This window comes from Myxocyprinus asiaticus, chromosome 46 (assembly GCF_019703515.2).
Source record: "Myxocyprinus asiaticus isolate MX2 ecotype Aquarium Trade chromosome 46, UBuf_Myxa_2, whole genome shotgun sequence".
Classification (NCBI taxonomy): Eukaryota; Metazoa; Chordata; class Actinopteri; order Cypriniformes; family Catostomidae; genus Myxocyprinus; species Myxocyprinus asiaticus.
The window spans coordinates 29,246,838-29,259,144 of record NC_059389.1 but is presented as its reverse complement, the minus strand read 5'-3'; the positions used below and the strand labels follow the sequence as shown (position 1 = coordinate 29,259,144).

General features: G+C 39.4%; 1 protein-coding gene across 1 annotated transcript in view; it reads left to right on the top strand.

The window, feature by feature from the left end:
* Window positions 1-12,307, top strand: part of LOC127436323 (anoctamin-3-like) — a 186,912-nt gene that overhangs the window by 56,892 nt on the left and 117,713 nt on the right. Inside the window, exon 2 of the mRNA XM_051690414.1 lies at window positions 10,022-10,219. Within this exon, the coding sequence (XP_051546374.1) occupies window positions 10,022-10,219 (198 nt within the window). The remainder of the gene's footprint in view (window positions 1-10,021; window positions 10,220-12,307) is intronic.

Genomic DNA, 12,307 nt, shown 5'->3' with positions numbered 1-12,307 from the left:
GTTTGAATGATGGATCTGCAGCATAGTTACTACAGTTTCGGGAAACAGTCGTGACAGGCTAGTTAATTTTTCCAACAATGCATCGGATTATGGTGGTTAAGCAGTGAGTTATGTAGTTGTATGGGAAATGCACCATTGGTTGGGATGCTCAAACAATAGAGCCACAGTGATGCACTTTTTGGGGAAGTCAACCTACAATTGGCTTACTTATACAGGAGTTGTCTCTGAATATTAGGCGGGGATAAGAGAAAGAATTTTGGCACTAAAATAATTTCACATTTCATCTTAAATTCACCTGCAAGACACAGATTAAGGTTTTCTCCTGATAAACCAGTTTTAGCCAGCTCAAGAGCTAGATTAAATTAGCATAAAATAAGCTTTTATATATAAAAATATAAACCTACACAATGAGTTCACATGAGTACAAGCCCACCTGCTCCTACAACAGCAAGTACTGACATTTTAGATGTAGTCTTTCTCAGTTTAAAGTCAACATGAAATCAACCTTGACCCTATTTACTTCATTAATACACATTCTTGGACCTCTTGTGCACAATTCATCAATGCACTTTATTACTAATATAATTATTACTATTATTATTATTATTATTATTATTATTATTATTATATATTTATTTTTTTGCCTATATAATATTTCATCAAAATGTGATACATTTTGGCCTATGGTTATGACAATAATAGCAAATACCGATAACTCCATTCTGGTATGAAATGCCCACTTTTCACACTCAAGTCCTGCCATAAATTTTTTCTTCTTGTTCTGTTTCATTCAGAAATATATAATGTTACTGAAGTACAATGGGTTGTGAATGCTATTTCTAATTGACTTTAAAGCTGCATTGTGTCATTTCTGTAGCTCCACATGGAGTTTCAAAACATAACTGTTTTCAAACAAATCTTCCAAATCTTCCAGACAAACAGATATTCACGCTCCATACTCCCACCATTGGTTGAGCCAAAGGTTGACACATTGTTCCGCTAAAAAAAAAAAAAAAAAAAAAAAGCAATGTTTTAATAGTGTCACAGAGTCACAGTACTTATCCTCATCCATGAGAGAGTATTGATGTTTAATAAGTGTTTTTATGTCTAAAATATTCTCTTTTTGGCACAGTACTGGCCAAAACAACATATGCTGTACTCGTCCACAGAAATCTCCAAACTGAGATAACACAGAGAAGATAATTAGTCTGTGTTTGGTTAATGAGTATGATGAGGGGTGCGATGTGGTTTCTCTGCCTGCAGGGAGCTGCTGTTATTGTGGAGTATAATAAATCTAGGCAGCAGTGCTGCATCTCCACAGACAATATGGAAATATTAAACATTTTGATGAGAAAGACAATTCAGATAAAACCACATGCAGTTGAGCTCATTTATTCTCAGCAGAATATGTGTGGAACTGAGAAATCTTATTTACAGCATGTGATGGAGATGTGTGCTTTCACCAGCCCATCTGATTTTAAATATTCAGTTATGAAGTATGCAAATACATGGTAAATACTGTCTAAAACATTTACCAGCCTTAGAAGCTGTCTGGATTAAATTCTACATATATTAATTTGGCAGATACTTTCATCAAACTGACTTACAGTATAGTGCATTCAAGGTATACATTTTTTAAGAATGTGCATTCTCTGGGAATCAACCCCAGGACCTTGCTATTGTTAGCCCCATGCTCTACCAGTTAAGCGACAGAAAATAAAACTAGATATGTGTTTTAAGGTTAATAAAAGAAGTGGGCAGAGGAATTAAAGTTATAATAAATTGATTTTTGTTTTTTATTTTTATTTGTTTTATTTAATTTGTGTGTTTGTGAATTCAATGAACTCATCTTTCTCTTTCTCTTTATAAATGTATTATAAATCATTAATATGCAGTTATAACAAAATGCATAAAAATGATTACTTTTATGCAATACCTGAGAAATATTGAGACATTTTACCTCATGTTATAAATGCCCAATAACATTTATTCAACATGAAAATGTACCTTAATGTGAAGTGGACACACACTCTATGAAGAATTTAAGGAGTTGTAATGTTCATCAGACTTTAGTATATGATATATGCTGTAATTGAAAAGCATGTAAACCCTAAAGTGTTTTTGCAGAGGACTTTAGGTAAATAGGACTAGGTTAAGAGCAGTGCAATCTTTACTGTTTCCTTTTCCATTGAGCGCTCAGTCTACTAGTGATCGCAAGCTGTGCACACTGCATGTCTGCGGGGCACAGGAGCTTTTCACATTTCTGTTACTCTTTTTGAGATATTTTGTTTATTAAGTAACACTGTTGACAATGGAGTGTTTGTTAACTGCAAATTTTGAGTGAGGCTGCAAATAAATTTTGGCACACCTGTGGAATGCCAGCCACATTGTGAGTCTCTGTCTAACTCTGCTGCAACTAACTGGGTGAGCTATCCCCATTAAAAAGCGTGTTACAATCACATTAAACATTCACAGTGCTGTGGAAAAATGATGAGCCTCAAAGAGGCTCAAAGTCTATTTCACAATCGTTCACTTTCTCTGTTCCACTGTGGTGGAATGAACTTCCAACCTTCATGCGATCTGCTGATACCATCTCAACATTCAAGAACCAGCTGAAAATACATCTGTTCGGCGAGCACTTAACCAATCCACACTACATGCACTTACTCTTGAACTTAAAGTGCACTTTCTGTACATACACAAAAAATAAAATAAAAAAAGCCACGTTGAAAGCTTGGCAGTACAACACTGTAGATGCTGAACTTTGTATGACAAATTGCTTGCTATGTTCCTCATTTGTAAGTCACTTTGGATAAAAGTGTCTGCTAAATGACTCAATTTAAATGCAAATGAAAAAGTAAATGAACCCTTGGATTTAATATCTGGTCGATCCTACTTTGGCAGCAATAACCTCAACCAAGCATTTCTGGTAGCTGCGGATTAGACCTACACAATGTTCAGAAGGAATTCTGGATCATTCTTCCTTACAGAACTGCTTCAGCTCAGCCATATTCTTAGGATGTCTGGTGTGAACGGCTCTGTGAGGTCATTCCACAGCATCTCTACAGGGTTAAGGTCTGGGCTCTGACTGGACCATTGCAAAAGGTGGATTTTCTTTTTTTGAAGACATTCTATAGTGTGCTAATGCATCACCAAACTTTTACTGAGCTTCAGCTGGTGCTCAGCCACCCTGACATTATCCTGTAGGATATCTTGATAAACTTGGGAATTAATTTTTCCCTCAATGATGGCAAGCGGTCCAGGCCCTGAAGCAGCAAAGCAGCCCCAAATCATGATGCAACCTCGACTGTACATCACCGATGGGATGATGTTTTCATGTTGGTATGCCGTGCCCTTTTTATGCCATACGTAGTGCTGCGTGTTCTTCTCAAACAGTTAAATTCAAAAGTTTCATCAGTCCACAAAGCATTTTCCCAGTTGCGCTGTGGAATGTCAAGGTAGTCTTTGGCAAACTTCAGGCACACAGCAATGTTTTTATTGGAAAGCAGCGGCTTCCTTCGTGGTTTCCTGCCATAGACACCATGCCTGTTTAATGTTTTCTGTATAGTAGACTCATGAACAGAGATGTTAACCAGTTCTAGTGATTCCTTTAAGTCTTCAGCTGTCACTCTAGGGTTCTTTTTACCTCATTGAGCATTCTGCAATGTGCCCTTTGAGTCATCTTGTCTGGATGGCCCGCTCAGAGCGGGATTCAAATCAGTGTCAGCCAGCATGGGAGGTGGGCGTGCTTACGAGGAGGCTAAAGGCTACAGCCTCTAGCTTCAGTTGCTAATGTGCCTCTTGAGGCCAAGGGAGTGAGGTTTACACATACCGCACAGCTATCATATACCAGCTGGCTCCTGTTACATAAAACTTCAGCACATAACTTGTTCCACACTAGTTGTAGGAAAATATGGGATACAGGCTGATTTGTTTTGTGTTTGAGTGTGTGTGTGTGTGTGTGTGGGTTCAAAGACCCCATGAAATCAAAAGACTTTTGTGGCTTTTAGTCCATGTCTGTTAGCTTTAAATTAATCTATACACTAGTGTCCTCCTAAAAGTTGACAAAATAAATTTCTAGCAGATAGAAAATGTGCAGTCTTTCTCTTCTGGGAAAGGGAACCAAAAGTATCAATGACGTCATCTGCTCAGGGGCATATACAAATATTTGTCTAATAAAATACTCTCTAGTAGTAGTAATTAGCAAATCATGCTTCATGGCTTGATGTAACTTCTAAGGACTAATGGCTAATTATGAAAATGGATGATCCCTTCAAGTTTCAATAAGAACTACTGTATGTCAACACAGGAAAGAAACCTGCACCTGTCAAGCCATTTCACAGAGTCTTAAAGAGCTTTATGCTGCAATGAATTTCGAGTATGTGTTTATCCATCCAAAATACAGTATGAGAGAATATCTATTAATTCAGCTTTGCAAGTGTTTGTTGTTTGAACGCTCTATAATTTTCTCTTTTTTGTGTGTTTTGGGCCCAAGCGAATCATTGCTTCTTATTTCATGTTAACTCCATTCATAGTTAAGAAGTTAGTAATGGGTTATGCTTGGGTTATTGATTCAGCAGTCCTGGGGTAGGTCACTATACTAGAGGAATTCCATCACCCAGAGGTTCAGTCATGCAGAGAAAACAAGGCATTTTCTCATCTGTCCAGCACTGATTTATAAATGAGCTTAACACCAGGTGTGAGTTACCATGACCTTGACAGAGACATGTGGGAGGGTTTTTAATTAAATGGTTTTGTGGAGTCTTTTATCCATGTGCAACAGCAGATAATGTATAATGCTTCTTTACCACAGGATAATGTTACTCATGCGTGAAGTGTTTTGCTTTGATTGAGAGGTTTTTCATAGCACTTCGTAATTTCGAATAATTTACAATATAGGCAGACAATTACAAAAAACAGCAGTAACACATTGACTTTAATCCATGTATCTTTCGTTCATTTCATATTCAATTAGGAATTCAAAATCGGAAAAAAATAAACGACTTGTTATTTAATTATTTGTTAACAAAACCAATATCAAAAAACAAATAATGACTCATTTTTCGTAATTTCGATTTAATGCTCAAGATAAAAATAGGAAATTGGAAAAATAGCCATGGGACACTGTGCGTTTTGATTATTTGATTTCACTAATATATGTCTTGAATATTTGATTCGCATATATGGGTGGACTTGAAACGCCCCTTTCTTCTGATTGGTCAACCTGCACCGTCGTCCTCCTCAATGCTGTGAGACAGAATAAAGGTTCTCTGCTGTTTAATTGTTCAGATGAATTCGTCTCAGTTAATATTAAATTCTTTACCATTTATTCTCCAAAACTCGCCAAGTTTATTGCAGCTGAGCTATCTCTCTCATCAAGTTGTCAGATTTATCAGACAGCCCTACACATAAACCTGCTGTCTTTGACGTTGCTCCAGTTTGAAAAGGCATGGTTTTAAATGAGATGATGAAAATAATCATACATTCATAAGGCTATTGAAGAATATGCCTATATTGTAAAGACATAGGCTTCTGTTAACTGTGGGGTAAAGTTAGTTATAGGTTCGATATTCGTTGGATATTCGCGGATATGGTGCGAAAGGGATCGTCTAAAAACTCTACCCACAATTAAAACGTAACTGTCGTCAGAACAGTCATTTTTTTACTATTGACTTGCATGTTCTATCATAAAAAAAAATGGTTATTTAAAAAATAAAACAAACCAAAAAAAAAAAAATCACAGGTTGTAGTAGATCGACAGAGTGATGGCTGTGCATATGAATGTACAGTATTCACTTATATTATGAAAAACAAATTCAATAAAATTAGCAAAAAAACATTATTTTCACATTCCAAAGGTTGTAGTAAGTTCCCAGTGGGCAGACTGACTTACTGCAGGTGAGATTTTTACAGTACCTCCAATAATATGAGTATCATTAGATTATTTTAAACATTAACTAAAATTCATCAAAATGTTATTTTCACATCCCAAAGGTTGTAGTAAGTTCCCAGTAGACAGACTGACTTACTACAGGTGTGATTTTTTACAGTTAGTCAGTCTGTACACTGGGAAGTTACTATAACCTTTGGAATGTGAAAATAAAATTTTCAGGAATTTTTATGATGTTTATCTTAAAATAACCTAATACTGTACTCATATTATTGGATTTACTGTAATAATCACACCTGTCGTAAATCAGTCTATCTACTGGGAACTTACTACAACCTTTGGAATGTGAAATAATATTTTGGTGAATTAAATTTTTTTTTTTTTCTCGAAAATAATCTAATACTGTAGGCTACTCATTATTGGACTTACTGTAAACATCTCATCTGTAGTATGTCAGTCAATTAACTGGCAACCTACTACAACATTTGTAATATAAAAGTGCCCTTTTAATGTTTTATGTTTAACTTGCACGTCAGCTGAATGAATGATTGGACACCGCCTGTGTTTAATAGTGAGTGAAATTTTCAGATGGTCCAGTAAGTACGCTAAGCAATGAAAGCGCATTGGAACATTTTCGGTCATTATTCTGCAGCCACACCAACTGACAGTTCTGAGTGCAGTGTTTTATATTATATTATGAGTGTCTGTATATTATAATTACAGTATATACCATTTATATTTATATGCCATAACATCAAGACAAGTGTGTGAAATCTTTGCAAACTTGCCGCTGACAGAGAGCACGGGTACGAGAAACCGAATATCCAAAAAATACTGAACCTAAATCTAATTTTACCCCAATCTGGGAGCTTGGGTGTGAGGGACTTGCTCATCATGGAAATATGCTAAAGGAAGTTCATGAATGCTCGTCTCTCAAAAGCTTAACAGGTGAATTTAAAATCAGAATTTACACATAGCATTCACATGTGTCCGATAATAAAAGGCACTTTGCTTAAAATAGAAAAGGCCAATGAGAATTGGCGAGTGGAATTTGCATGCTACTCTCCGCCCCGGACATACGGATATAAAAGGAGATGACGTGCACCACTCACTCAGATTTATGCTGAGGAGCCGATAGAGAGTCCTGGCCATGTCAGCGGCTGGTTCAGCGCCGCGGCAGGAGGGACACAATGTCTCATTCCCTCCATCAGGGAACAGAGGTTACATCAGTAACCAAGACGTTCCCTGTCTGTCACTCACTCGATGTTGTGTCGATGTAGTGACACTAGGGGTTCCTATAGGATACACGGCAGGCGCTGAACCGTGTCACGAGGTACAGAAGAGTGGACATGGGCAAGCTGCTGCGTGCCTCGCAGTGAGCGCTCAACCATGTCATGACCTTCCAGTGAGTTAGGTAAGGCATCTCCCTAGTCCCGTTAAGGGGGGAGGAGGCACTTACCTAAGGAGGCTACCTGCAGAGCCTTACCTGATTGCTGTTAAGCAATTTCCCACTGAGCACTTTCTAGAATAACGCTGGGAAGTGCTCTTCCCTCTCCAGGAGGGGGAGCACTACGGAGACCACATCCTACCGGAGGGAAGTTAACATGTGGAGAATACCTCACATGGACTTACCAACGGGGAAGTTCAGATATGGAATGATACCACCGGAGGACCCTATCTACAGAGAGGGTACGCAGCAACAGTGGCCGAGGCAGAGAAAGCTCTGGCGAGGGAAACACAGGGTTCACCTAAGGGGAAACCGAACAGTGGAAACTCATCATACAGGATTTCCAAGGGGGAATCACCACGCATGGAGCACTGAGCCCGAGCACACGGGCTCACCTGAAAACGGGCATACCACAAGTACTGGGCCTGGTGCCGTTACTACTCCGCCGAGTTCATCACCAAACAGTGCTTAAGAATTAAAGATGCATCCGGGGTTCACTGGATATGGTGAACTGTTGTGGACAAAAAGGCACACATTATCACCTTTTGAAAAAGGGGAAAGGTGCAATGCAAGCGATACATCCAACCAGCCTCTACATGTTGTTACCGCGTAACACTCGGGTCGAAACCGGGTCTATGCGTAGTTTATAAAACCTCACAAAGGTATTGGGTGTAGCCCAACCCGCAGCTCTGCATATGTCTGCTAGAGAGGCCCCACTTTCCAGTGCCCAGGAGGAAGCAACACCTCTAGTGGAGTGCGCCCGGACTCCCAAGGGGCACAGCATGTCCTGAGATTGGTATGCGAGAGAAATGGCATCCATAATCCAATGGGCTAGCCTCTGCTTGGAGACAGCTTTCCCCTTCTGCTGTCCTCCAAAACAGACAAAGAGCTGCTCTGAGCGTCTAAAGCTCTGCGTGCAGTCCAGATAGATGTGCAGGGCACGAGCTAGAAACAGCAACGACAAGACCGGGTCTTGCCCCTCTGAAGGGTGCACTTGCAGTTTCACCACCTGGTCCCAAAATGGAGTGGTGGGAACTTTGGGCATGTAACCGGGCCGGGGTCTCAAGATCACGTGAGAGTGTGCCGGCCCGAACTCCAGGCATTCGCTGGGAACAGAGAGCACCTGCAGGTCCCCCACCCTCTTGATGAAAATGAGCGCCACCAGGAGGGCCGTCTTCAGAGACAATGTGCTGAGCTCGGTCTGCTCCAGGGGCTCAAAGGGGGCTCTCTGTAGGGCAGGTAGGACCATAGAGAGAACCCAAGAGGGAATCAGGCACGGTCTAGGAGGATTCAACCTCCTCGTCCTCCTGGCCGCGGGTGCTGGAGCGTGCCCTGCTCCTGAGAAGGTCCTGCCTCAGGGGAATGTGCCAGGGAGGTGCTACTGCCAGGAGCATCAGATCCGAGAACCAAGTCTGGTTGGGCCATTACGGCGCAATGAACAGGACTTGCTGCTCGTCCTCCCTTACTTTGCACAAAGTCTGTGCAATGAGTCTCACTGGAGGAGACGCATACTTGCGCAGCCCCCGAGGCCAGCTGTGTGCCAAGGCACCCACGCCGAGGGCCAATGCCTTGGTGGTTTATGTATGCAACTGTCACTGTATTTTTGGTCTGGACCAACACATGCTCGCCCTGAATCAACGGCCGAAGCCTCCTCAGGGCCAACAACACCGCCAGCAACTCTAAGCAGTTGATGTGCCAAAGGAGTCGGGGCCCCATCCAGAGCCCCAAGACTGCCTGCCCGTTGCACACGGCGCCCCAGCACGAGTTCAAGGCATCTGTCATGACCACGACGTGCCTTGAGACCTGCTTTAGGGGAACACCTGCCTGTAGAAATGGCAGGTCCGACCAAGGGCTGAAAGTCTGATGGCACTGTGGCGTAATGGTCACACGCGGGGTGCCGTGATGCCATGCCCACCTCAGGACTCAAGTCTGTAGCCAGTGCTGAAGCGGTCTCATATGCACCAACCAGAGGGGGAGAACTGTTTTTCCAATTTTCTATTTTTAAATTACGAAAAACAAGTCATTATTTGTTTTTTAATATTGGTTTAGTAAACGAATAATGAAATAATTTGTTTTTTTGTTTTTCCGATTTTGAATTCCTAATTGAATATGAAATGAGCGAATGATACACGGATTGACTTTCATAGTAATAATGACTTTCATATTACATAAAATTCTTAACAGATCATTACAGAAATTCTTAACAGATATCTGCTGAGCTGTTAAGTGTTGGAAAGTGGGTGGAAAATAGTTATATAAACTCAAAGACATGACTGACATGACTAGCATTAAAAGGACTTCAGGAGAAAAATAAATGGCTACAAAATTGTAAGATATTACCCTTTAAAAGAAAGTAACTATACAGTGTTACCAAAACACATATTCTGCAACTGCATGTGTCTATTGGAAACCAATAAACTGGATTTGGCACACATGGTTTTGAAATGCAGTTAGTGAATCGTTTATCCTTATCTAACCTTGTGAGTCAATAACAGCTGCGTCTGACTCCAGGAGTTATTTAATTTACTAAATGTAATACAGTGGTTATCCTTTATGAGATCATGAATCCTTTGCAGTTGATAATGCAAGTGAGTTTTACTGCTGTTGCATTACAGACTATTTGGATCAGATTTGGATTAACCTCATCTCTATATTTGTCCCTCTCTCTCTCTCTCTATCTGCAGGTATGCACACGAGTATCAGTGAGATTTTGAAGGAGAAGACACTGAAGTCGTCACGCCGCAGTTTGCCATGTCTGGCTCAGAGTCAAACACATCCTGAGAACCTCAGTCACTTCCTGTCTGTGCCTCTGAGTCCTGAACCCAAGACGTACACAAACAGCATCAGTGCCTCTTGCACACACATCAAACCTCCACCTACAGGTGAGCGCCACCATATACAGTACACCAGCAGATATGCCACACACACCTGGGGACGGTGTCACGCAAAATCTTATAAAAAAGCTGCAGCATTGCTGTAATTGAAAGGACAGTAGAAAAGAAACTAATAATATACTGTTTTTAAGTCACATGACATTTTTTACATTTCTTCGAAATATGAATTGAATTAGATGAGAAATTGAAGAAAAAATATATATATTTGTTTTATTGCTACAGAGTCATGACAACAATGTATGTATGGCAACAAAACGTCTTAAGGTGTACTCAGTAATTGTTTTCCTCATTAAAAAGTTTAACTCCTAAAGACATGAATTGTAATTTTGCAATATATGTAGGAAATCATGAGCACTCATATTAAAATGAATACTCCAGTCATATCAGTAACCTTATAAAAGCTGTTTTATTCTACATGGAGAGGGTCCACACATGGGGGCTGCCATGTTAGAATCACATGACCAGCCGAATATAAGAGGTGTATAGTAACGAAGTACAAATACTTCGCTACTGTACTTAAGTACAGTTTTTCAATATTTGTACTTTACTTGAGTATAAATATTCCTTTGGACTTTTACTTCTTTACATTTTTAAGAGGAAATTGATACTTTTACTCCGATAAATTTCTCCAGATCCATTCGTTACTTTTGCAACATGGTAACACCAAGAAAAAATAACAGCTGTAGTGCAAAAATGCATGCAGATCGGCGATTGTGATGTATGTATGATTCGTTGAAAGAATAATTTGATTCAAATCTTTTAAATTTGATTCTTTTGAACTGAACAAAAAGATTCAAAAAGCGGTCTGAATGATTCGTTTTGCGAATCATGAATCTGAATCAAAATCACAAGCAAGCAAGCGCCAGATTACATGTTCGGTCATCTGTCTCTACTGGGGAAGACAAGAAACTGGTCATGTAAGTTTAAATTTGTTTTTTGACTAATTAATTTGATAAGTTTAGGCTTAAACATTATGAAAGCTGTGAAATAATGAAGTTATGTGCGATAAGTCTCCAGCCTTTCCAGGAGACCTGTTCATATAAAAGTCAATCACATGCGTTTACATTTTACATTTAACCAAGGTATAATGTGCATGAATAATTAACAGCACTCATGAAAATGTCCAACAATATTTATTTTTATATTTTATAAAGATGGATGAATGGTCTTTGCCTAAGCAAAACTAGTTTTCTGGTGGGTGTTAAAGTGTTATATTTGCTTTGTAACATATTTATGCTACAGTATGTGCTTACAAGGGTTTTCTGGATGGTTGCTAGGGCATGCTATGCAGTTGTCAAGGTGATATGCTGTGTGTTTTAGCACATTGCTACTGTATGTGGTTGCCAGGTTGTTACTATGCTGTTGCTAAGTTTTTTTTTCTGTTTTTTTAGCACATTGCTCTGCAGTTGCCATGGTGTTCTAGGTGGTTGTCAGGTTGTTGCTATGCTGTTGTTAAGTTGTTTTAACTCTGTTTTAAGCACATTGCTATGCAGTTGCCAGGGTGTTGTTGGTGGTTGTTGGGTGGTTACTTATTGGCCCAAATGAAAAGAGCCCACCCCACAAGTCTCTGTTCTGGTCACTAATATGACTCAACTCCCTCCTTCAGTGTTCCAGTTATTATGGACTGTGGTGCTCATTAACAAGTTTCTCACCCTCATTCGATCCTTGATGTGTATGACTTCAATTTTTTTCTGCAGAACACAAACAAAAAAAGATTTTCAGAAGAATATTGCTGTTATGTACACTGCCATTCAAAAGTTTTGAAACACTTGACCGAAATGTTTCTCATGATCTTAAAAATCTTTTGATCTGAAGGTGTATGCTTAAATGTTTGAAATTAGTTTTGTAAACAAAAATATAATTGTGCTACCATATTAATTTATTTCATTATAAAACTAACATTTTATTTAAAAAAAAAAAAAGTTTTTAAAATGGATGACTTGGACCAAATAATAAATAAAAGCAGCCACTAAGTGCCCAACATAGATGGGAACTCCTTCAATACTGTTTAAAAAGCATCCCAGGGTGATACCTCAAGAAGTTGGTTGAGAAAATGTCAAGAGTACATGTCTGCTA